Source organism: Egretta garzetta, unplaced genomic scaffold, assembly GCF_000687185.1.
Source record: "Egretta garzetta isolate BGI_Z169 unplaced genomic scaffold, ASM68718v1 scaffold843, whole genome shotgun sequence".
NCBI classification, from domain to species: domain Eukaryota; kingdom Metazoa; phylum Chordata; class Aves; order Pelecaniformes; family Ardeidae; genus Egretta; species Egretta garzetta.
The window spans coordinates 35551-59300 of record NW_009259176.1 but is presented as its reverse complement, the minus strand read 5'-3'; the positions used below and the strand labels follow the sequence as shown (position 1 = coordinate 59300).

Below are 23750 nucleotides of genomic sequence, written 5' to 3'. Positions count from 1 at the left end.
AAATTCTATAAGGTATAAGTAATTGAGATAGAAATACATTTACTAAATTTCTAACTACTCACAGTTTATTACAGATGAAAACAGATCCATACCTTTCTGTCCAACACGTACATGTTCATTTTCAAAGAACTCTAGAAAGTAAAGAAATAGAGAAGAATGGCAAAAATTAAATAAAAAAAAGATACTCCAGCTAGTAATGTATTTTATATTTTTACTACACAGCACTACATTCACCTGATTTTTACTGCTAATGTCACTAAAAATTAACCTGGATTAGCATCAATATTTTTTTTCAAAAACTAAGAAATACTACTACAGAATTTTTTCTTGTCTGAAAGACACAAAACCAAAGTAGCACTATACTGCACGAACCTAGACTTCCAATTAAGTAAGCTTCAATTTAAGAAGAAAAATTACTTGATACTATAATGTTTTCCACTTTTATATGGAAAGACCATTTTAAAACCTGTTTCTACAGGAATAAATGCATACATGGAAGAACAACAGAAATCATGCACTATTTAAGCTACTGAATATTAAAATAAGGATATTTTCTGTAATCTTTTCTTAAAGACAGTTATTTAAAAGATGTTTGCATATATGCCTATCAGTTAGTTGGCTTAACATTTATTGATATTTTCTGTATTTTTGGACACCGGCAATTTTGCTCTCTAGATCCTGAAGTGTTCAAACACACTGAAGTTTTCATATTTGCAATGTTTTCTATTATTAACTACATTTTACTAAGAAAATCACTACAATCATAGTTACAGAACAAATATTTATGGTTTATGGTGGAAAAAGTACACAAATTACTTGGTAAGTATTCTACTCATTAGTGTTCTATTTAAATGACTGAAGCACAGCATTAGCTAACCAGGAGGCACTTGTGCTGAATCATCAATACCCAGCTGTCCTATATTTAAGCCTAGTTCACTGAAGTCTTCTTTCTGAAAAGAAACAAAACCATAAAACAGTAATTAATAATGTTTAATTCTCTAAATCACTAGAGATTTCTTCAGTAAAGCTTCATACAAATATTTTCTAAAGCAAACATAGTTCTTTTAAATGCATATATATGGAAAAACAAACTCAGGTTTTTAAAGAGAAGAATCTCACATTAATTTCTTACTCTAGTTTTAGTTATATGCCCTAGTTTTCATGTCAACTACGAGCTACACCTGGATATATTAAAGTGGTGAATGAAAGATTAGGTTAAGGCTATCTAATTCCCAGCTCTTTCCCAACCCAGGTGCAAGTTTTTCTACTAGCATAAGATCCTCAAGAGACTTATCAGTGAAGCATAAAGAAGAGCTCTCCTATTTTCCTATTGAAATAGTAGTACCCACGCATTTCCTTTCATTTACAATCTGACAAAACAGAGATTTAAAATTTCTTTGAGAAGAAAAGCAGAAGGTAACCGATTGTCACATTACTGATCTTGTACAGCATCAAATGAAACTGTAAAATTAAGATAAACTACATATAAGTTTTCTTGCACAGAAAAAAAATCAGTAACATGTACAGAAGTATATTTTTGGCATAGATCAAAGCTGTGTGGCATGAAACGAAAACGTCTGCACTGGCAGATATTTTACTGTTTATGTTTTACTTTTCATTAACAACATTTTTTCATAAAATTTCTTTATGCTTTGTGTTTTAACTACATATTTACATTGATTTTCAGTTGCAAGAGGAGAAACTTATCATGATATTACTATTCCTTATTGTTTAGAATCTTATTCATTAGCAAGGCAAAATAATTCTTACAGAAACCTCTTGTGAGAAAAAATATACTTACCAATTCTGGAATATCTTTAACTTTTAGGGGAACCTGAATTAGCCCCAGATGATTTCTGAAACTAGACTGTTCTCCATTTTCATAATTTGGGTTTCGAAGATTCATCAGTACCTTAAAAATGGTAGCTCTGTCATTCCTTGCATATATTCAGAAATCTATAGTCATAACTCTTCTTAACATCATCAGTATTACAAACTGTACATTCAGCATAGAACCATTTCCTGCAACTATCATATATAGGCCCAAATTATCAAATAATATCTCAGCATTTTCAAAATACAAAAGGATCCAAATTTTTAAGGAAGCAAACATATCCTACTTGAGAAGGAAACTCAAATTATGAAATATAAAAACAGAAATAATTTTTGATATATGGGGTTAAGTGCTGGCTACATAATAATGTCTTGACTAAAACTCACTTCCTAATCAAAGCCATTTGAACGCCAAGAGTATATTTCTGATGGCTACAATATCCAGAATATTCTTCAGTATTACTTTTTTCTGAAAAAATTTTTATTCATATTCTTACCCTGACAATCCTATATAGCTTTCAACCAAAGCGTTACATAATTTGCTACTAAAATAATTTCTTACTACTAAATAACAATACACCAAAATATCTTATTTTGTTTAAGAAAAAAAAGAATTGCAGAATTGAAAAACTAAAATAAGAATAAAATTTAAGAGACAAGGAATCATAATGTCAAGATAAATAACTTTAATCTACAAGGGAATTTACAGTCTCTTACATACTGTTATTCCATGGTTATAGATTTTGATTTTAAAATGTTGAGCTGGCAAGGATTCTTTCTAAGATGAGTTTCCAACTCTTATGAAATTCTTCCACAACTTCCTACCTCTACAATTCTCAGTCTTGTAGGTATTCTAATACCATATAAATTCACTGTCAGACTTGTAAATTAACAGATTAATGTAAGAAACTGCAAACTCTGGAAAGAAAATAGTATAAAAGAAAAAAAAAAGTGACCTTGAGGGTAACTGTATAAGGCTAAAATGAAGACAGATTTGTTTGCGGATTCAAGATTAAATATACAACTTGATTGTCAGTACAGTGATGGAAAACAGTAAATTAAAAATTTCCAATATCATTATCACTAACCAAACAAAAGGAGCTCTTGAGAAATGTAATAAAATGGATAGAAAGTTTATTGTTGGGATTCATAAATGTATTTACAACTCCTAACCATGAAACAATTTACACTTAAGTCAGAAATACTATAAATCTCCTCTACCATTACAAAATACATTCCACTAAACTTACACTGAATCGCATCGAAATGTTAATACATTAATTCTGACTGATAATTCAGTATTAGACTTCTAAGAGTTATTCTGTAAATTAGGAGGCCATCTTACCTCCATAATTCTACACTGCCATCATGTAGACAATTTGTTTCCTGTATAACTCATAAGATACACAGATACTCATTTTTTTTTAATTTTATTTTCAATTTTATTTTCAATCACATTTTAATCCAAAATCTCCTACTGTGTCACCATTAAGTTCACTGTCACCAACAATGTTTATTGTCCATTGTCCATGCTTATTCTAGGCACAGCAAATTCTGTTTTACTAAGATGTTCTGTGCTTGAACCATACAACATAAGCAATACTGTCATTTCTGACTTCAAAGATTCAGCAGTCACCACTTTGTTTTGGTTTGATTACAGACAAAAGCCTCCAAATTCCACACAGTTCTCTTTCATGTTTGATTTTTCACAGTCTTCATAGATGACCTGCAACTTTAGCTGCACAGAGGTCTACTATCTAACAGCAGTCTATCAGCTTCACATATTGCAGTTTATTGGCTTACGAAATCAGCTGGAGAATTGCTATCAGAGGAAAAAAGTTAGCTCCAAACTGATTGGTTTTTTGAGAAATAAAAGTTTACCACAAGTACAATTTAAAAATGAAGTTAAAGAAAAGAGACAATAGCATTTTGTTTTGTAAACAAAACTCAGAGTCATAAAAACCATGCCAAATTTCACTTGCTATAAAGGACAAATTGTCTGAAATACACTTAATTATTTTTCCCACTTCACATAAATATAATGGATACAAGTCAGTGGCTGAGTCATTGCTGCTTACCTCAAGAAAATCTTTGGGTGCATAAACAGGCCGGAAGAGACTTAGATCTGAAATAAGATTTCATTGATGCTATGTTAAAAGCAAGAGATAAGAAACCCGTGCAATTTTCCCGTACCTGTAACATAATCTAGCAATTTCAATAACATATTAGAGCAAAGATTAAAATAACATTAGCACAGATATCATGGCTACAACCACCACATATTCTCCAAGATTATGCTACTGTTAGTGCCTTAGTTTTGTAAACCCCAAGTAAAAAACAGTAGTCACAAGAAGCTTTTTACTTATTCCACGTAAGTCTTTAGATTGAACCACTCTTAGACATGGGAGAGATATGATATTCAAAAGAAGGGTTTTTTTTAACAGCAGAGATCGTTGAATTAAATGTACTGCTGTGAAATAAAAAACAGGGACTAGTCAAACAATCCATGAAAAGTATTTGCCATTGCAGAGGTGGTACTGCAATACAAACTAGTACCCTTGAAAAATAATTTCTTTAAAGGAACTTAGATATGAACTAACAAGGCAGTTAGCCTTGCACTCCCACAGGATAATATGACTGACTATTCTATGCAAGTGTTATTTTTATGTTTTGGTAATAAAATGTCTGAGCTTAATTATCCATAGTTCTGAACATTTTCCTTCTATTAGCCTGAGCTTACACTAAGAGGAGCAGTGCCCTAGCTGAATAAATCTCTAAAGAGATTCCTCACTGGAATGAGGAATATTATACCATAACCTCCCAGTGATGACTCAAAGTTAGTACAAGAACTTGAAACAAAATAACAATTAAATGAATATTTATTTATGCATGACACGTTACTGATGAGAAAAAAAGATTGAAATCGGTTTACCTTGAAGTGATTACATTAATCTTTGACTGATAAACAAGATGTATGTGCTATTATTCTGTGTGCAAAAATTTAATGTACATACACTTAGTTGACCTTACCTGGCTCATCAGTTCCCATTTCATTCCATTTATTAAGCAGTTCTTTCTGTTCACTTACAGGCCTCTGAAAGACACAAGAAAGTAACTCTTCTTTTTTTATTTTTAACAGAATGAGTAAAAACATGCCTATTTCAAATACATAAATTAATGTAACACTTTAAAAAATAGATTGCACTAGCAAACACAAACTTATTTTGCTTATAAATTATCCCCAGCCTTAAGGTATATTCTACTATAGAAAGGCCAAGTTCCAGTTCAAGGACAAAAGAAGCCCATTAAATAGTTTCATGTGTTTACTAATGAATTTTAGGCTATTTAGTAGTGAGTTTCATATTACTGAAGATTTACTGATCATTCCATAGAGTTGTTTGACTTTGTCATCAAATTCCTGTCCCTGGCACAGTCACGAAAAGCAAACACAGCTGCATCCTTTATCTCTTATGATGCACCATATAGGTTCTGCTACCTATCATACACATACAACAGGAAAAAGGTAACAAAACATTCTAAAATTATTTCCCAATTCCAAGATCTTTAAAATTAAAGCTCCTAAATTAATAAAAAGCCAAAACAGTACAATGAATGACAACCAAAATCAGCAATGTATCAGTATCTCTCTCTCCTAAAGTACCAGTTCAACCATAGCATCCTCCAGCACACAAAGTGTATCTATATTGTGAACAGACTATACAGCTACAAGTTACACAGCTGAGTCTGCACACAAAAATGCTCTATTAGGAGCAATGAACATAGCAACGAGCTTTCTGACATGCTGGTCCCTCAAGAGGCTAAGTACTGCAATAGCCAGGAGGAAGATCTGCCTATAGACTTTATCTTTTCCCAACTTGAGCTGATGCATACATTGCCACTATCCCTGAAAATTATTCTGTATTAAAATTATTTGGGTACCGGCCTCACAGCTCTTGATAAACATGTGTAAAATGAACATTACATTACAAGTGTGCAAGACAAGGCTTAATTTCCAAAAAATGTCAGTTTGGCAACAGAAAGTTAATAATATACTACCTTCTGTGCTAGGGGGATACTGAGTTCTGTGCACATGCTGTTTAGACTTTTTAGAATTCGCTTCTCCCAGCTTCCCTAAAACACACAAAAAAATCAAATTACAATGAATTTCTTTTTCCTCCAATTGCATTCATCATGTAATAACAAGCAGCGTTTTAAAGTCATATATAAGAAAGGATAGCAAGAGTCACTGACTGACATCTGCAAAAATGTTAAGGAAATATTTACATGCTGGTTTAAATCAAAACAATAGAGCACACAGATTTCATCATTTACACCAACAAAGCACACAGATTTCATCATTTACATCATAATAACCAGAAAAAGGAGTTGTTCACATTTCAGACCTCCGAAAAGCACATATGTCACAGTTACTGATTTCTGACATATGCCTAATGACCAAGCTTCCTTATATATCACCATTTAACAGATTTTTCAAATTATTGTAGGCAGGGCAATCAACTGTGTACAGAGAATTCCTTCTGCACTTTGTGACCTGAAGAAAGTACAAGTCTTTCTCCACAAAAGGTATCTTACATGCTCTCAGAAGCTTAAAAAGTTAGAAATTTGGTATTCTGTAATATTTGAAAAACAGTTCTTCTAAAAGAATGCTCAAGAAATAGCTCTCTAATCAAAGAGAAAACCAGAAGTAGACAATACCTCAGTAGCAAGTGGACAGCTTAAAGAGCAATCAGATTCTTCTGACTATTGCATTAGACTTCAAACTTACCATATCATGCCTAATCCATGAATAATTCCTCTGAAGTTAATGCCAACAAGTATTGACTTCCTAGTCAACTGACTTAGGATTGTGCTTCCGTGATTACAGCAGCACTGGTGCGGCTTATAATTAATTTAGTTTTCTGTGGATGATGAGTCAGGCCCCAATCAAATGAATGCAAAGACTCCTCTTAATGTCATTAAGCTCTATATATTATTTGTAATTTGCTCTAGACACAAATTCTACAACAGTTAGTTACTGTCTAACCACATGTTCCTCAAACTTAAAAGTTCTGTCTGAAAGAGGCTGCAATTTATTAGACAGGAAGCCAATGAAGGGAAGGACAGATGTTCTGTTAAAAAATAAAAATTATATCTTGTCTATAATTGCTTTATTTTAGCTTCCATTTACAAGATCCTCTCATGACTTTTTCCATAAAGCAAAATAGCTATCTTTCACCAGAAATTTCTTATCACAATCAAGCCATCCCTTCAACTGCTCTTGCACAAACAAAACAGATATGAGTATTAACTGTAAGGAAAGTTTTCCAAATTTCAGTATTCTTTAAAATATTCTGTATAATATTTTTATTTAAACTGTATTATTGTATTCAAATGCCTTCCAAATGCTTCAGTTACACAACATTATGCCACAAACTGGTTACTCTCTCACCGAGGGGTGGTTAGAGCATTTACAGTATCCTATTTTGATGAGAAGTGGGGGTTTGTTGCTGGAAGAAACGAGAAGTGAGAGAGCACGAAGACTACTAAGCCATATAGGATAAGATAGTGGAAACAAAGTGAGAACACAGAGGTGTCAGTAGCAGTTTAAAAAACTGAAGTGAAATAATCAAGATCAAAATTAAGGGGAAAAGAAAAAAACTTCTGTAACAAGAAACAGAAATTCTTTCAGGAATAATAAAAATGTTATCAAATTTCTTTTGACTTCAATACTTTTCAAATCTACATGTGACACAATTAAAAGACAGCTTCATGGGAGGTATCAGACTGTGGAAACACTTGCTAACATTTCTCTGGACTCAGCTTCTTATGCTTCTCTGTAGCTCTTTTTGCTCTTATTTTTATGTCGTCGATTTCATTTCTTCATTGCTGTTTGCAGCAGACTTGTCCTAAGTCTAGCAAAGGCTTTCTCAGTGAACTCTGGGAGCAACACAAACAGTTGAAGAAGTCTGCAATCATTTCACCTTATCAAAATGTAGAAATTAAAATAGCCAATACAGCAGTTCAGTGGATTCAGGAATGTTTCAACTTGCATCAGTCTCTGCTGGGGAGGTAAATTAGCAAAGTTCAAATTTTTAATCCTAGAATCTAAGGCTAACGCTTTGTCTGCATTAAGATGCATAAGTTTTAAGAACTAATTCTGCTGTTTAACATGGTGGGTACAGGTGAGCTATCTCCCCAAACTGTAACCAGACCGAATAGCTCAGAAAACCACTGATGTTTTAAAGAAAGGTCCTAAATATTATATTTGACATTTTTCAGGAAACAGAACAAAAAAAAAGACCTAGTATTTCTCTGTCTAGGAAAGACCTAAACAATGACAGACTAAAGCAGCTGTACCCAGTGATCTCTCAACCCAAACACAGGTCCAGCTCTTCAGCACACACAATTAGAAAATATATATTATGTTGCTTTAATATTCAAAGATATGTAAGTATTAACTGCAGTACTTTTTCTACACTGGACAATACCACAACTACATAAATTATTTACAGCACTACGATGCATTGCTGTTAATGCTCTATCCTTTCCTAGAAAGCTGGTTTTCTTCTGAGGTAGTGAAGAGAATATAGTATAAAAACTTAAGTCTGCCACCTAAGAATGAGAAAACAGAACCAACTTGAGAAGAAAAAGCGTTAATTATGAACACTTTAATATCTACTCTAGAAAAATACTAATATAGTTTTAATTACTGATTCAAAGTCATTCTAATAACTGATATCAAAGTAAGATGGTATTCAGAAAGTAATACCCTTCTTTCCAGAATTCTGAAGTAAAGCAAAATTAATTAAGATAGAAGAGGACAAACGAGCTCATAACAATGGAAACAACATCTTAAACAGTGGCTGTGTGTAATAAAAATAGGATACGACTTATACGGAAAACATTTTTCTACCAGGACAAATTTTGTTGATAGCACCAAAATATTCTTGTCCAACTGTTGTGATGCTAAAAGACAAATGAGGTGAAAAAATCTTCCTACAAATAAAACAAAAACAGTCTTCTACCTTCAAAACATTGATTAGACTTCTGATACCTAATGGAAGTAAATCGTCATGTCTCCACTTTCATTTGTCTCCCAAAAGGTATTAGCAACATGTATATTTGCATTTTAGCTATTTCCAAGTATTTTAAACAAAAAATTAAATCATGGAAACACTGACGTTGTAAGCTTTTTACATTGTTTATTGCTCTTTAATCAAAAAGACTAAAAAAAAAAAACCCTGTTGTGATTCAGCTGATCTGTCCATGATTGCTTTCTTACTGACCTATTACCTACAGTGATAAACGTGTGCATCTTGAAAACCAAATGCTCACACATACCTCAGTGGTTTTAGAAAGTAAAATGTTAAATCCCTAACTGTGTATAATATTCCACAACTATCACCATTTATCAATATTTCTCTATGAAAAGGATTCATAAGTCTTTACTGAGGAGTTGTATTTTAAGACAGGATTGAAAAGAGGATCTACTAGTTTTGGCTGGGATAGAGTTAGTTTTCTTCTTAGTAGCTTGTATGGTGCTGTGTTTTGGATTTGTGACCAAAACGGTGTTGATAACACACCAGTGTTTTAGCTATTGCTGAACAGTGCATCAAGGCCTTTTCTATTTCTCACCCCACCCCACCAGCAAGGAGGCTGGGGGGGCACAAGAAACTGGGAGGAGGCACAGGTGGGACAGCTGACCCCAACTGACCAAAGGGCTATCCCACACCATATGACATCATGTTTAGCATATAGAGTTGGGGGAAGAAGAAGGAAGGGGATGACATTTGCAGTGACGGCGTTTGTCTTCCCAAGTAACCGTTACGCGTGATGGAGCCCTGCTTTCCTGGAGATGGCTGAGCACCTGCCTGCCAATGGGAAGCAGTGAATGAATTCCTTGGTTTGCTGTGCTTCTACACGCGGATTTTGCTTTACCTATTAAACTGTCTTTATCTAGATAGTCTTTAACACAAGTTTTCTTACTTTTGCCCTTCCAATTGTCTGCCCCATTCCGCTGGGGGTGAGTGAACGAGCAGCTGAACTGCCTACCAGGGTTAACCCGCCTCAGAGGATATGGATGCATAATACTCTTTGAAATAGGGCGATGAAATTTTGAAACTAGTGAAGATGGGACTTCTCCTACCCTTTCCTAAAATATTAGAAAAACAGTCCTTTCCACATAGAGGTAAAAATATTGGTTACCATAGGGAATGTATATACTTTTATAAAATAATAACCAATGAAACTGGTTTAGACAAACATACACACAGATACATGTCTGTGGTTTTTGCATTAGAAAACTGATAAGAGCAATTATTTTCAGGCAGTAAGTTGCAGCATTACATTTCACATCACAGAAGAAAAATTGTTTAATACAGTCTTTGTCCCCAAATGCTAATGACTGAAACCCAGGACAGCAAGAAAAGACTTACTGGAATACACAACAATATGTCTGAAAAAGTAACACTGTTGAGTACCTTGTAAAAGAACACTGCACTATATTTCCAGGCACAGCTGAGTTAAATACAATTTTATCCTTATCTCAGATATTTTGGTTAGATCACATTTTAGGAGCTGGTTTGTTATTTTTTTTACATTTTTACGTGGATTTTAAAAATTTATTTCAAATGGCATATACTGGTGAAAAAATAAAAAGAACAAAGCAAAAATATAATTTTCTTGACACCAAAAATCCCCATCTAATCTTTTATGGTCCAGTTTCTCTTATTCTCCTTCAATATGCCTTAAGCTCCTTAGCTCTATACTTTTCATGTTCCCTTCACATTTCTAAGTACTAAATATATCTCTTCTTCCTGAAGATCTTGCTATCTCTGCAGCTCGCTGTCTTTCATTGCCAAACTGCCTGCCAGTGTATCTTCATAACAGTATTTTTGTAATCCTAAGTGAAATGACCTATAGCTACATTCTTTCTTCTTCCCAACAAAATTAAAATTCTCCTCCTTGACATATTTCACATTGTCTCTACTCTACAATAATCACCTACCTGCCACCATATCCTACTTCTTGCATGGCTGGAGAAGTACTTGAGCATTTTTTTCTATGTATGTTAAATATAAAATATACATTAATTATTATTATTATTATTATTATTATTATTATTATTATTATTGTTATTATTATTAACCAATGCAATTACAAATTTGTTTTTCCTAAGGTATAAAACCTAGAAATTGTACAATAGCATTATCGAGAGTAAATCTCAAATAGTCTAATCAAAGATCTGATATGAATGGTAAAATTGGTAACAACCAACCTGTGCTTTCCTCATATAAGCTAGTGGTTCTTTCATATGCTCAGGTGGTGCTGCAGGATGACAGGGCGAAGGAAACCTTAAAGAAAGTATATTTTAAATGCTCAGATTTTTATTTGGCTTAATTAATCCTGTATTTGTAAACCTAAACATAATCTCTTTCATGACAGAACTAGTAAAACCACTGTTTATGTTGACCAAGAACTAAAATTAAGCATTGTTTTGAGAAGTATTTCTTCCTCATCCTTTCCTATGGACACAAACAATATAAAGACATGTAAGTATTAATAACATTTCAACAAGTTCTTCTTACATTAAAAATAATACTTCCTCATAATTTCACATATTTGTAAAATACAATCAAATGATGCAATGAACAAATTGGGTATTTTAGAAGTACATCCTCTTCATATCATGTCATCTTTATGACTCCCTAGAACTTTTACTATCTGGGATATTATATTTTTTTCAAGACATAATATATTTTTGGAGGATTTCTTTTTAAAAATCAATAGTGAACATGTACATGTCCAAAGCAGTTAGAGCTTTGTGGCATTGACCTAAGCAAAGTTGACTATCCATTCATAAACTGCATTATGCCAAAATATAAAAGCTGGAACATAACTAAATAAAACAATCCAAACCACTGATTTGTCTTCCACTAGTGCAGATTATTTCCAATGAGTTATTGCCAAACATGTAATCCAGCTTAATTTTAACTGTCTCAAATGTCTTTCGGGAAACAAAATTTCCACCAGGCTTCTCTTAAAGTTAGCCTGAATTTTCATTTGTTTATATATATTCAATAAGTTCCTTCCATATGATTTTGGGAAATGCTCCCCAAATTTCTTCCCATTTTTAACTTTTAAGATCATTCTCTTACTTGCTGCTAATTTGTTCTGGACAAGTCTGTGCCTATGTGTAAAATGGAATCAATACGAACAGACTTCAACAATGCTGGTTCTCGGCTTTTCCACAGTGCTCATGAAATTATGGTATTCTTAGCTAATTTCAATTTTCCAGGGCTAATTTCATTATTGTTTGCAGTTTATTTCTGTGAACTCAAAGAAAGCATAAACATTAATCCAAAAGAAAGTAAATATTTTTCCTTTGAAAGATATGATGATGAATCCTTACTAACATTTAGATACATTTACAAGTATTTTGCTGAACTGAGTCCCTTGTACTATTAGGACACATTGTTCAAAACTGGTAACTCTAATAAGCTTATTTAAATTAGCACAAATAGATTTGCATATACATTTCTTATTATACAGTTGCATTTATGGCAATACCTGTTATGAAATTCACCTTTCCACCTTGCCAGCATGTAAAAGCAACTTCTGCTTCCCAGAAGTCTAATCAGAAGTTCACTGAACAATGATAAAAAGGGAATTTCACAAATTTCAGTGTGTTTCTAACCATAACTCAAGCATGATGAGCACTGATCTGGTAAGATGTTTTTTAATAATTAATACAAAAAATATGTGCAATGCTGTCATAAATATCTGAAAATAATTAAAATTCATATACAGCAACTACCTCAGCTACACAAGAATTATATTATGATTGTTGGTACCTTTGGAAGAAAAACAACAAAGAAATTACTAAAGTAACTAAAAACGCGGTGATATTTGTTTGACTCATTCTTTAAAATGTACTTGAGTCAAATATTTTCACTAGGTGAGAAAGAAATAATGGCACTTTAAAAACAGAAATGAAGCAGGCACCCTTGGTATGACAGATCTTGCAGACAATAGTAACACAGCCTATACCAATATACACAAATGAATCAAAAGTAAATCATGTGAGAAGAGCTTAGTAAATAAAAATACTAAATAAACTCACACATTGAGTTCACTATAAACAGCATTCTGAAGCTTCTTTTCCCAACCTGTTAAAATAAAAAAAATATCCAGAAGACAACTTAGGATTTAATACTAACGGAACATGAGTCAGTGGCTGCTTTACAGTCACTAGAGTTTTCTGTCCTGTCTCAATTCATGTCTACCTACCAGACAGACAGGAAGATATGAAGAAACCCTAACCTAATTAAGGTAGGAAAAACTGCAACTTGAGACCTGTATAAAGGTTGAATATCCTTTATTTCCATCTACTGCTCAAATAATTACAACACAGTTTTGGCTAAATAACTATATGCTATTTTTTCAAAGCCATCGTATTATTAAAACAATTATAAGTATTAATAGACACTGCATTCCTGATTATTATTAATCTTATATCACTTATCATCAATTCTTCACATTATAGTTATGCAGCCTACAACTTCCAAAGGAAATTGGAAATTTAGCTAAGGGTAACATTTTCAAGAGTACCTCCATGAATGCTAATCTCCATTTTCAGAAATGACTGAACCCCTGTATCATTCAAAACTTTCAAAAAAACTACCAGTATCTTATAAAACGATAAAACCACTTCTTTTCATACTATGTTTTTCAAAATGCTGCTAGATTTTTAGAACTTTTTTCCCTTTTAATTTTCTCTATCTTGTTCTAAGAATCTGGAATTACTGAACGTCTGCTGCTGGCTACTGTCAGCAATGAGATATCAAGCTGCACAAACTACTATTTTCATCATGTATGTCACATATTTTCTTACGTAGATCTATACTACCCACAAATGTATCAAGGAAGTATTACAAACCTGATGTCTTCAGAAAATCCCTAATATCTTCTTTTAGTGATTCCAGTTTAATTTCTGGTTTGTGTAGGCTAACCTAATATGAAAAATAAATAAATGAATAAATAAATAAGCATCAAGCAAGCACTAAAAAGAAAGTAAATTGTGCATTTTAAGTTACAAAACAAGAAGCATACATGCTTAAGGTTACACACAAAGCAAACTGTTTCCCACTAATTTGACAATGGTAATTTACAGCCAAAAAAATCAGCCAACTTTTTCCTCACTTGATGTCTTTGCTTTTACATCAGTGCTAAAAGCTGTATGTGGGGAAGGAGAGAGAAGGGGGAGGGAGTAGCCAGCGACATATATGCTTAATATTCTGAGCAAGTATCCCACGTACTTAGCACAAATGCTAGACTCTACACACTAAAGAATTGGTCATAAGGTACACAAGTAACTGAAGCCACTCACTGTATTCTACATGAAAGAATTAAACTGAAAATGTTCCATAATTTCTCACTTAACTTCCCACAGTTCAGCTCTTTCAAATAAGAAATGTCATCTTCAAACCTCAAAGAAAAATGGTGGACCAAACATCCCTCACTGCAGCTGTGACTACCCGGTTATACAGCCTCTTGTCATGAAATGCACTCGACACAGACAATTAGGCACCAACCAGTTTTACAACCGTACCGTGACACTACCACGCGGATGTTGCTGCAGATTTTTCAGCAACAGCAGCAGCAGCTGCTATAGCATCTCCTTCTTCTTCTATAGCTAGACCAAGAGGAGAAAAGAAATAGACCACAAAGGTCCAAAAGGACAACAACCAGAAACTCAGGAGTTTCTGTGAAGTGTCTTCTATTACCTATTTTCCTAAGCATGAATTGTGGCAGTAGCTGATTAACACCAGAGGATAAAGCTAGAGGTTTAAAAGAATAGCAACCCTGGCTGCTGACTCGAAAATAACACTGGGAGATCTGTGCACAACTTACTCCACTGCCATGACAGCTCAAGGCATATGTTAGAAGCATATGGCCACATCACCTACCTAGAAATGTGAGATATCTCTTACCAAAAGCTACTCAGCAATATGCTGTGGGCATATCAGCTGCTGATTCTATTGCAGTAAGTTACACTGCTATTAAAAATAAAACTTTCACCAGCTTGTGCAGTTTGCCAGCCCTAACAGCACTGTTGACAGCATGGCATGCTTTAGGTCCATCACACACAACTAACAAACTCCACAATCCTATCTTTTGCCTTACAGTTCATATACAGAAAAGGGTATTTGCACAGCTTGCTGGAAAAGTTGGTCTAGATGAATTCTCAAGGCAAAATCTTAAGAAAATCTTCCTGTTTTCCCCAGTTGAAAGGGGGAATGGCCAATAATGCAGAGACTTGATAGCATCAGCGTTTCCGCTCTTCTTTTAAGTCATTTTGCCATTACAGGTAAGGATGGTTTTTATATTTGGTTTATTGACTGCAACAGCAAAGTGACTGTAAGCACGCTTTCTGAGAAAGAAAGGTGAGCATAAGCACCAACCATAAGGTGCGGTGAGTTGCATAACTCTCCTGTCAAATGCAAACACATATTCCGTTCAGCACAGTGGCAAAGGCAGGCAAAGGATGACGGCTAAAGGCAGGGAAACAAAGAAAGATTTTCATGGGAGTTCTTGGGCAGCTCACAAAATACCCTTTTAAGCAACAGCTTCCAGGAATATCTTATGAGGGATTCCTTCTGAACCTACTCTGATGGAAAGTCCTATGTCTGTTTTAGACTGATGTATGTCAGGCTGAGTTTAATTTTTTTTCTGCTGCAAGTCAGTGGTTTTGCAGCTCTCCTGTATGAATTTTAAATACAGTAACATGCGTCAAACTGGGGAGATTGTGCCTTACTGTTCCTCAGAAGCTGTTGCACACACTTTTGTAAATGTTCAACTTGGCCAATTTTAATCCCAAGGTCCACGGGGTGTTTACCTGTGGGGCCTGGTACACATGCTTCAAAATCCTTTTTAGCTATGCAAAAACCCCCTCAAAACCACAATTCAAAAAAAAAAAAAAAGCTTTACAATCTACTAAAAACTGGATTCACTGTCTTGACCACTGTAAACAGTGCAAGAAGTGACAAAAGTGCAATCAGGAGAATAGCATTTTAATTCTCTGCTGTTCATACATGTAAAATTTGGCTCATTAAGGAAGGTCTGACACATATATTGACGATCCTTTTTTTTTTGTGGTTTCCTGGAAATCTCAGAAATTGATACGGCGTATTGCATTAGAGGGGATAAAGGAGTTCAGCCCACACAGATGACTTCCCATTTTCACTGTCCGCCCAAAAGATACAACTGAGGACTTTCTTGTAAACTGCTGTTCCCAATAGAGCCCGTTCCCCAGCTGCAGCACAAAACACAGTGACTCTTTTGTATGCAGCAGGGAGGCAGTCCAAAAGGAAGCAGGACAGAGATTTGGGGAAAACTTTCTCCACGGATTACATTAGTGCATCATCTCCACCTTTGCCTCTTCATCCCCATTTATTCAGTCAAGTTCTATTTTACTATTCCTAGCCATGCTGCAGCAAATATTCCCATGCTAATTTTTGATTTATCAAATCTTTTATTTTTAGCCTGTTTCCTGAGGCCTTTTCCTTCTCTTGACTGCAAAATGCCCTTCTGAGACAGTTTTTCATATAAGAAACAACAAAATTCTTCCCCAAATTGTGGGGGCACTTCTGTCCCCACTTTTGTCATTTCAGGATGCAATTCACAAAGCCTCCTCCCATTTCCACTCTTCCTTTTGTTTACTTCTGGATTATGATCGATAGATTCCTACAGTGCCATGCAGAGCTACAGAGCCACAGAAGCAGTTACTAGTACGGATTCATTGCATACTGGATTGCTGATCAGTTTTCAAATCAGAAATTAGATACTTGAAAGGTGAGAATCGGGCAGACAGCCTAGCTAGCGGCTGCAGCCAGCTCTAACACGGAACAACACACCCTAGCTCTGTGTAATATAACCGAAGAAGAAAATACTTATTTCGGTAGGTGAAAGGAAATCCCTTCAAAATGGCTTTACCATAACTTGGCAGAACGGTACCTCTTCGAAATTTATATGGGTGTTTATGGGCACTAAATTGAAGCATCAAGGAGACTTAGCAGAGCTGATGTTCCAAAATTACTAGACCAGGTCTCCCACATACTTTTATTTTCCCTTTGGACTAACTGGTCTAACTTACTTCTGTGTTGCACTATGTTGCAAAAAACATTTAGGTATTTTGGTAGGGTTTGTTTGTTGTAAACTGCTTGATACAAAGTACTGCCTAAGTATCATTTGCATTTTCATCCACTATGGTTTTTCAGTAGAATGAAAAACATGCTTACAAAATTTTATTTATATAAATAGCATTACTACAATTTACACTGATAAAAATGCCTGGCTGAGGTTTATTGGGAAAAAGACCACCTTGATGAAATTTGTACCGATGAGCTAAATTAATTTCCTGCATGATCAAAATGCAGCATATACCCAGGTAGAACTACAGACTCTCCAATTTCAATACACATATCTTGAAGAACAAGTATCTTCCTTTTTTTAAAAAAAATCTGGTACTATCAGGAGGCTGTCACAAGCAGGGTAAAGGAGAGTGAGCAATACAAGGGAACAACCCGTGAAGGCAAAGAGTGACAGCCAGACCAGACAAGAAATCGCTTTTGAGAGGCTCAGTCAGGCCAAGACAGAGTCCTGAAAGGAGATGGGGATGAACGCAGCATAATTCAGCAAGCGATAACAAATAATTTTTAATAAGAGTTAACGCATACCAGTTTCTCTTCCAGTATAACTGGCATTATGCATATTCTTACAGATAGGGCACAGGGGTTTAGGCATTGGGTGTCCACATTAATCTACAGTCTTGGTCAAATCAAGAAGAAACTGGCTGTTAGACATTCCTTCATAAAACAAGCTATCATTATATTTGTTGACACCCTCTTGTCCTTCAGCTGTACAGAAGAGAAAGGACTTTCAAAATTTTGCCAAACCTTCTGAAAAGTGGCTAAGGTACCGCCAGCAAGCCTTTATATTTATGTTCTGTGCACATCTTCTTTGTCTTTGATTTTGGTAAGCTATCCTGCTGAGATCTGGGCAGTCACCATCATAAGTGATACTCTAAATGGATTTCACTTTCTGCACTTGGATGCCAAGATGGAAGAAATTCCAGACACTCAACATTGATCTGGCTGAAAGCAAGCAAGAGGATAGCACAGAGCTAGTTGGAAAAAGTTGGTGGGTGTAGTAAATTGATTCATAGAGCAAGTGAACACAAAGAGACAAATCTATTTGCAAATTAGCACCTAAGTTTGGAAATGGCATTCAGTCTTCGTGACTGGAACAGCATTGATCATGCAAGAGGACAGATGAGCCATCAAGGCACAGCACTCAAAGAAGTATAGGAAAATACCTAGAGGACCAGCAACATACTACAAAGAGGAGGCATGAGAGAACGAAGTGTTCCAGCATAACTCCAGTGTTAAACTATTTCTTTTCTCAACAAGAATAAACACTGCAGAGAAGTGACCCAACTATGCTGAAATGTGCAACTGCATCAGGTGAACACATATTTTTATCCTACTGCAAACAGTTCTGCAAATAACTTTACACAATCTACATATTTTTACAGGCTATCCACCATAAGTTCTCTTCAAAGCCTTTTTGTTTTAGACAGGCATGTATACTCTCAGAGCATATATTATTGTTCATTATGATTTTGCACAAGTGCACAATGTTTTTAGCTTTTATTGCTATTATTTCCCAAATTACAGTAAAGCACACTACCCCAAATATACTCCAACTTCAGCAGAAGTAAATTCAATGAAAGCTAATAAATATTCACCCTTTCTCACACGCTCCATTCTCCCATAACTAGTTATTAGCAGGATCAAGCCAACCTATTAAAAACTACTTCAAGTATGACCACAACAATTTCAACATGAACACTCTTTAATCACTTCAAATCCTACAAATTTAAGGGAATTATTTTGGGTTTGGTTTATATGTTTCTGTAACAGAAAGAGGAATCATTCTGAGCGTAACTAAACTAATTTCCCTAAGTATGAAACCCTGATTACACTGACGGTTTTCCAACCCCTGTACATTTCCACAGTAATCACACTAAAGGAAAAAGTATTGTCAACTTTCTTATACAAGTAAAAATAACCTAGCAGACGAAACAGAAAGCTTCAATTAGCCTCATACAGGACTAAACAGTTTCAAATGTTATGTTCTCCCATAAGATATGCAGGATACATTTTTAATAATATAATTTTGATGTTTTAATAAACTTTCTAGTTTTTATTTGAATATAAAATTAGTCCTGCAAATGAAATACACACACAAGGTAAAACATATAATTTACATTACTAAAAAAAAAAATCTGGGAATCAAGCTTGCATTGCTTCTGAACGCCATAATCTGTTCAATGTATTCACAACTGCATTCAATTTAAAATTCACTGCACTGCGAATGTTACTACTGAACCATTTAAACCAAAGTACAAGCTCTATCAGGGCATAGGAAGCCCTTTGTTCAATATGATGCACGAAAAGGAAACACTAATTATCTATGATGACTCATGAGCCTATGTTTATTTGCTAAGTTTTATTAAATAAATGCTACATTTCACAGAAACATTCTCCTCCTTAATTTGATCTTTTACTTAAGTAGGGATAAGTATCAATTTCTTTTTTTAACTTAGAGAAAAATGTCATGAAAACAATATCCTCAGATTTCTTGCAGACTCCACACAAATTATTCTAAGATGTTTATCTCTATTCCCTTTAGAAGCACAGTCAGGTGAAACTCCGGCTGCAACCAAGCTCCTCTCCTTCTTTGCCCCATATGAAGTCCTGTGAAGACCCGTACCTCTCACTTGGATTAATACTTTCTTTAAACCTTTCTGGTACTAGCCACATGTCTGTTCAAAGAGTGATGGCAGAGTCCTCTCCTCCACACAATCATTCTGATCATGACACATCCTAGCAGATCTCCTCTCCACACCTTGTTCATACCTTCACAGGTACCTTCTGGAATCTTTTCTCGCTCCCAAACTTAATATTCAATTGACAGAGTGGGGTGGGGTCTCAGGGCTGATTCTTACATCCAAGTTACCACATTTAGCCTACAGCCATTATCCTGTTTTTCTACAAGTTCTGCTTCAAGCTGTCCCACTGCAGACATACCCACAAGAAACAAATCTGAGGATGTCTATACAGAAAATGCCCAGAGGGATCCCTTGTATTGAGAGTCCCTCCTGTTCAATTAAAAACATAATTTAGAAGCTTTTTCTTTCATTTTATTTTCACCTCCTGTTTTAAAAAAATTTCTTTAGGAATAAATGGCTGAAGCTTTTGGTTGGTTGGTTGGTTGCGTTTTTTAATTTTACTTGTTATTTGTCCCTGGCCACTAGAGGTTCCAGGCAACTCAGAGTCAGATGGATTTCTGTTAGAGGTTTGCAGAGGATAAAAATTAAGAGTGATTAGTCATAATTAATTAATAAAGCCTGGCTTCATTCAAATATGATGAAAACCAAAGTTTCTGAATGGTGTGCAAATGAAAATGTGTTAAAAAGGCAGCACTTTTTTCATGTTTCTAAACTGTTCCTTTTTTATTGTCAGTTCACTGACAAAGATTTTCCCTAAAACAAAATTTTAGCAAGATTTCATAGAAAAAATTTGGTTTCAAACTGCATTTTGTGATTGAAGATGTCCATGTCTCAGTTTTTCCAACCACTTCTAATATTTACCTTAAAAATGTTTACATCTCAGAAAGGGAAGAGAAAAATTAAGAGAAAAGTAAACAAATCTGGTCAAACACATAATGAAAGTTGTGCCTGAGAAACCAAGATCAGCTTTCTCCTCTGAAACCCAATAAGCCCAGCAGCAATTCTACCTGTTGAAAAGCTACCATCTAATATTTTGGCTCTTTGTAACTGCTACTCTCTCCTTTCAAACACACTACAAAATATGCTCAGAAGAAATTCCAAAACAAGTGACAGGCATATTTACACTCTTCCCTGCATTAATCTCTCTGTATTAACTGCAGGCACATTATGAATATACCAAAAAACTCGACATACAAAATCAACATAACGTTTATTTTCCAAATCGTCACTAACAAGCATATGACCCTACCTCCACCTCAGTCCTCAGCACAAAAATGTCATTATCTGGCTATCCACAGAGCTATGGCTGTGACAGCAAATCATTTGGTGCCCATGCCAAACTTATTTCAAAGGGACTGTGTATCACAGTCCTTGACACTAGCTCAAGCTCTCAGTGACAGCCAAGCATAGCGCTGGTATGATCAGTTCATATCCACAGGGCTATTCTGTCAACTCTCACAAATAATGTCAGGATATTGTGTTTTCCCCAAAATTCTATTAACTCGTGAAAGAAACTCTTCACTTTGAGCTCTCCTTCATAGACTTTAAAAGAACAGATGAATTAACAAAACAGAGGTTTTGTTAAAATACTGCTTGTGAGGCTACATAACCTCTCAAAAATTTCAGGCAATACTATAAAGGACCTTACCATCCATTCTGACTCTCATTATTTGCAGAGAAGGTAAATATTTTTGAGGAAGGAATATCAGCAATGGCAGTTTCTACACTGACAGATAAACAGCAATCTTTGTAAAGGTAAAATATAACTGTAGTATAAATATCCAAAACAGTAACTGAGGTTTATTCTGATGCATTGCCTCAACAGATTTCTCAAAATAGAGTAAGCTTCCCCAAAAATAGCTTACAAAATGTACAGAAAGGACCACCTATAGATCAATATTGCAACCAGCGCAGACTGAGCATTGCTCAGAAACTGACTGTTAACCAGCTGACAAAAATCCCACCACATCCTATCAATAAACTGGAGTTCAGGTGTGATGCACAGCAACAGCAAAGACTTCATATTTGATAATGCAACTACAGAAATACCCCACATAATGGGAGGGAAATCAAGCATTAATTTAATACAGAGAGTAGCAAAACTCAGAAACCTTCAGAATTCTGCAGAGCTGCTAAGGAATGGAGTAAAGATAAGGATTATTATAAGATAAGGAACTTACTGATAGGGCTGTTGCAACTGCATGGTATAGCAATAATATGACTATAAAAGCATTATAAATAAAATTAGCCTATACTGTACATGAAAGAACATAAATGCATGCAAGGTCAATAAAAAAAAATTCAAGTCCAAGAAGACATACAGATTCCTGACAAACAGGGCGTACATTTAATTTAATTTAAATTAAAATTTAATTTAAACCACAAGCTCCAAAATATGACTCTGTACATTGAGAAATCCTCTAGTTGACATATCCCAAAACTTTCCACTCTTTCAGATGACTACACTGAATGGTAGCTCTGATTTAACCTTCTATTAAAACTCTTCAAACACCAACTCTAAGAACCAACTTGAATATTTGTTGCCCTGTTTATTTTCTTTACCCTTAGCACTTTGCATAATCTTCTGACCTGTATATACATACATGGGTTTCTTCTTATCCAAGAAATTTATAAAACAGTATTCTGCAAATCTACCATGACAGATTTGGGCTATGGTCATTACACTGTGTTTTATTTATTTTATAGGTTACCTTTGTGCTTCAATTATGCAGAGTTTCTGCTTGTATTAAGGAAATTTATATGCTCTAGTGTCAGGGAGGGATTTAGGCATTTAACTGCCCTTTCACATGTCAGACACCACAACAGAAGGGCACTGCTAAGGTCCTCAGAGTGTCCACCTGTACAAGATGGCAGTACAAAACAGCCATCCACCAAGCACCATTTGAACACGCCGCCAAGCCCTGATGACACCAAGCTTCCTCGTGTTTCAAAGCAAACATGCAAAGTAGCAAATGACTGTGAAATCAGGCCTCAAGGGAGACAAGAGAATGAAAGCAGAGATGAGTACATACAGGGTTTATTATAAGCAGTAACGGAGTTGTTAAGAGAGAGTCCTGTTTTGAAATCCCATTACTGTCTTTACTGAGGAGGAAGTCTTGAATGTGATGCTCCACACCTCACGTCAGGCTATGTGTTTGGGATGCTGAATTCCCCAGCACTTAGGAGAACCTGATGTCTATATATAATTCCAGCCCCCTTCAAGTCACGCACATTTGCTTACTCACATACTTAGAGAGCAGTCAGTCAACAGGAGCAAAGCAAACACTTACAAAAGCATTTACAGACCAAACCAGAAAACTTAAAAACAAGACAAAACAAAAAACCAGAAAAGGCACGCAGTGATGTCACCTGCTGTGGAAAGCTTTGGAGACATTCAGAGAAGAAAATCATGTTTCATTTAAAAATCTAATAAAACTAAGGCAGATAATGGACATTCTATCCTAAAAAAATCTGTACAATTTTAAGCGCTGATTGCAAGAAAAAAAAAAAACCAACAAACAACCCCCCAAGATTTTATAAAACCCAATCCAAAATATTTCAGTAACACACAATAATCGTTATAGCACCACTACTATGTTATTATGGTCATGAATATCGACACCATTTTAATCTGAAACATCCTAAATGAAATTCAGCTGAAATATGAAAATCTGGTTTTGGCTGCAGACAAGTTACTAAATATAAAAAACAACTGTTTTCCCAGCTACAAAAAGGTACTGTCATGTGCGTTTTTCATTTATTTTCACTTCCTTTCACCAAATCCTCATTTTCTCAGAGGCACTCGGGGGGGAGGGAGGAAGGAGTGGGGTGGTATTTAAAGCTTTCCAAATTAGAGGTTAAAAGACAAAACAATTCATTATAGGCACTATTTGAAGCAGCGAGATTTCAAGATTTCAAGAGGATAGTCTTCATATCCCCTGGGAAATACTCCAGTCCCAGGGGGTGAAACTATAAATACAGCTCTAGAAACCAACCAGCCCACTCTCCAGCCCCCGTTAAGGAGCGAGGGAGGGAGGCCGACCGACCCCGGGCCCCAGCCCCG

The 23750-nt window shown here is 35.1% G+C and overlaps 1 protein-coding gene across 1 annotated transcript in view; it reads right to left on the bottom strand.

Moving 5' to 3' along the window:
- Positions 1-23750, bottom strand: part of TBC1D19 (TBC1 domain family member 19) — a 59332-nt gene that overhangs the window by 29551 nt on the left and 6031 nt on the right. The window contains exons 2-10 of the mRNA XM_009635572.2: positions 13772-13844; positions 12956-13001; positions 11111-11186; positions 5890-5964; positions 4864-4927; positions 3912-3958; positions 1802-1912; positions 878-950; positions 93-131 (exon numbers count right to left, since the gene is read on the bottom strand). Of these exons, the coding sequence (XP_009633867.1) occupies positions 93-131; positions 878-950; positions 1802-1912; positions 3912-3958; positions 4864-4927; positions 5890-5964; positions 11111-11186; positions 12956-13001; positions 13772-13844 (604 nt within the window). The remainder of the gene's footprint in view (positions 1-92; positions 132-877; positions 951-1801; positions 1913-3911; positions 3959-4863; positions 4928-5889; positions 5965-11110; positions 11187-12955; positions 13002-13771; positions 13845-23750) is intronic.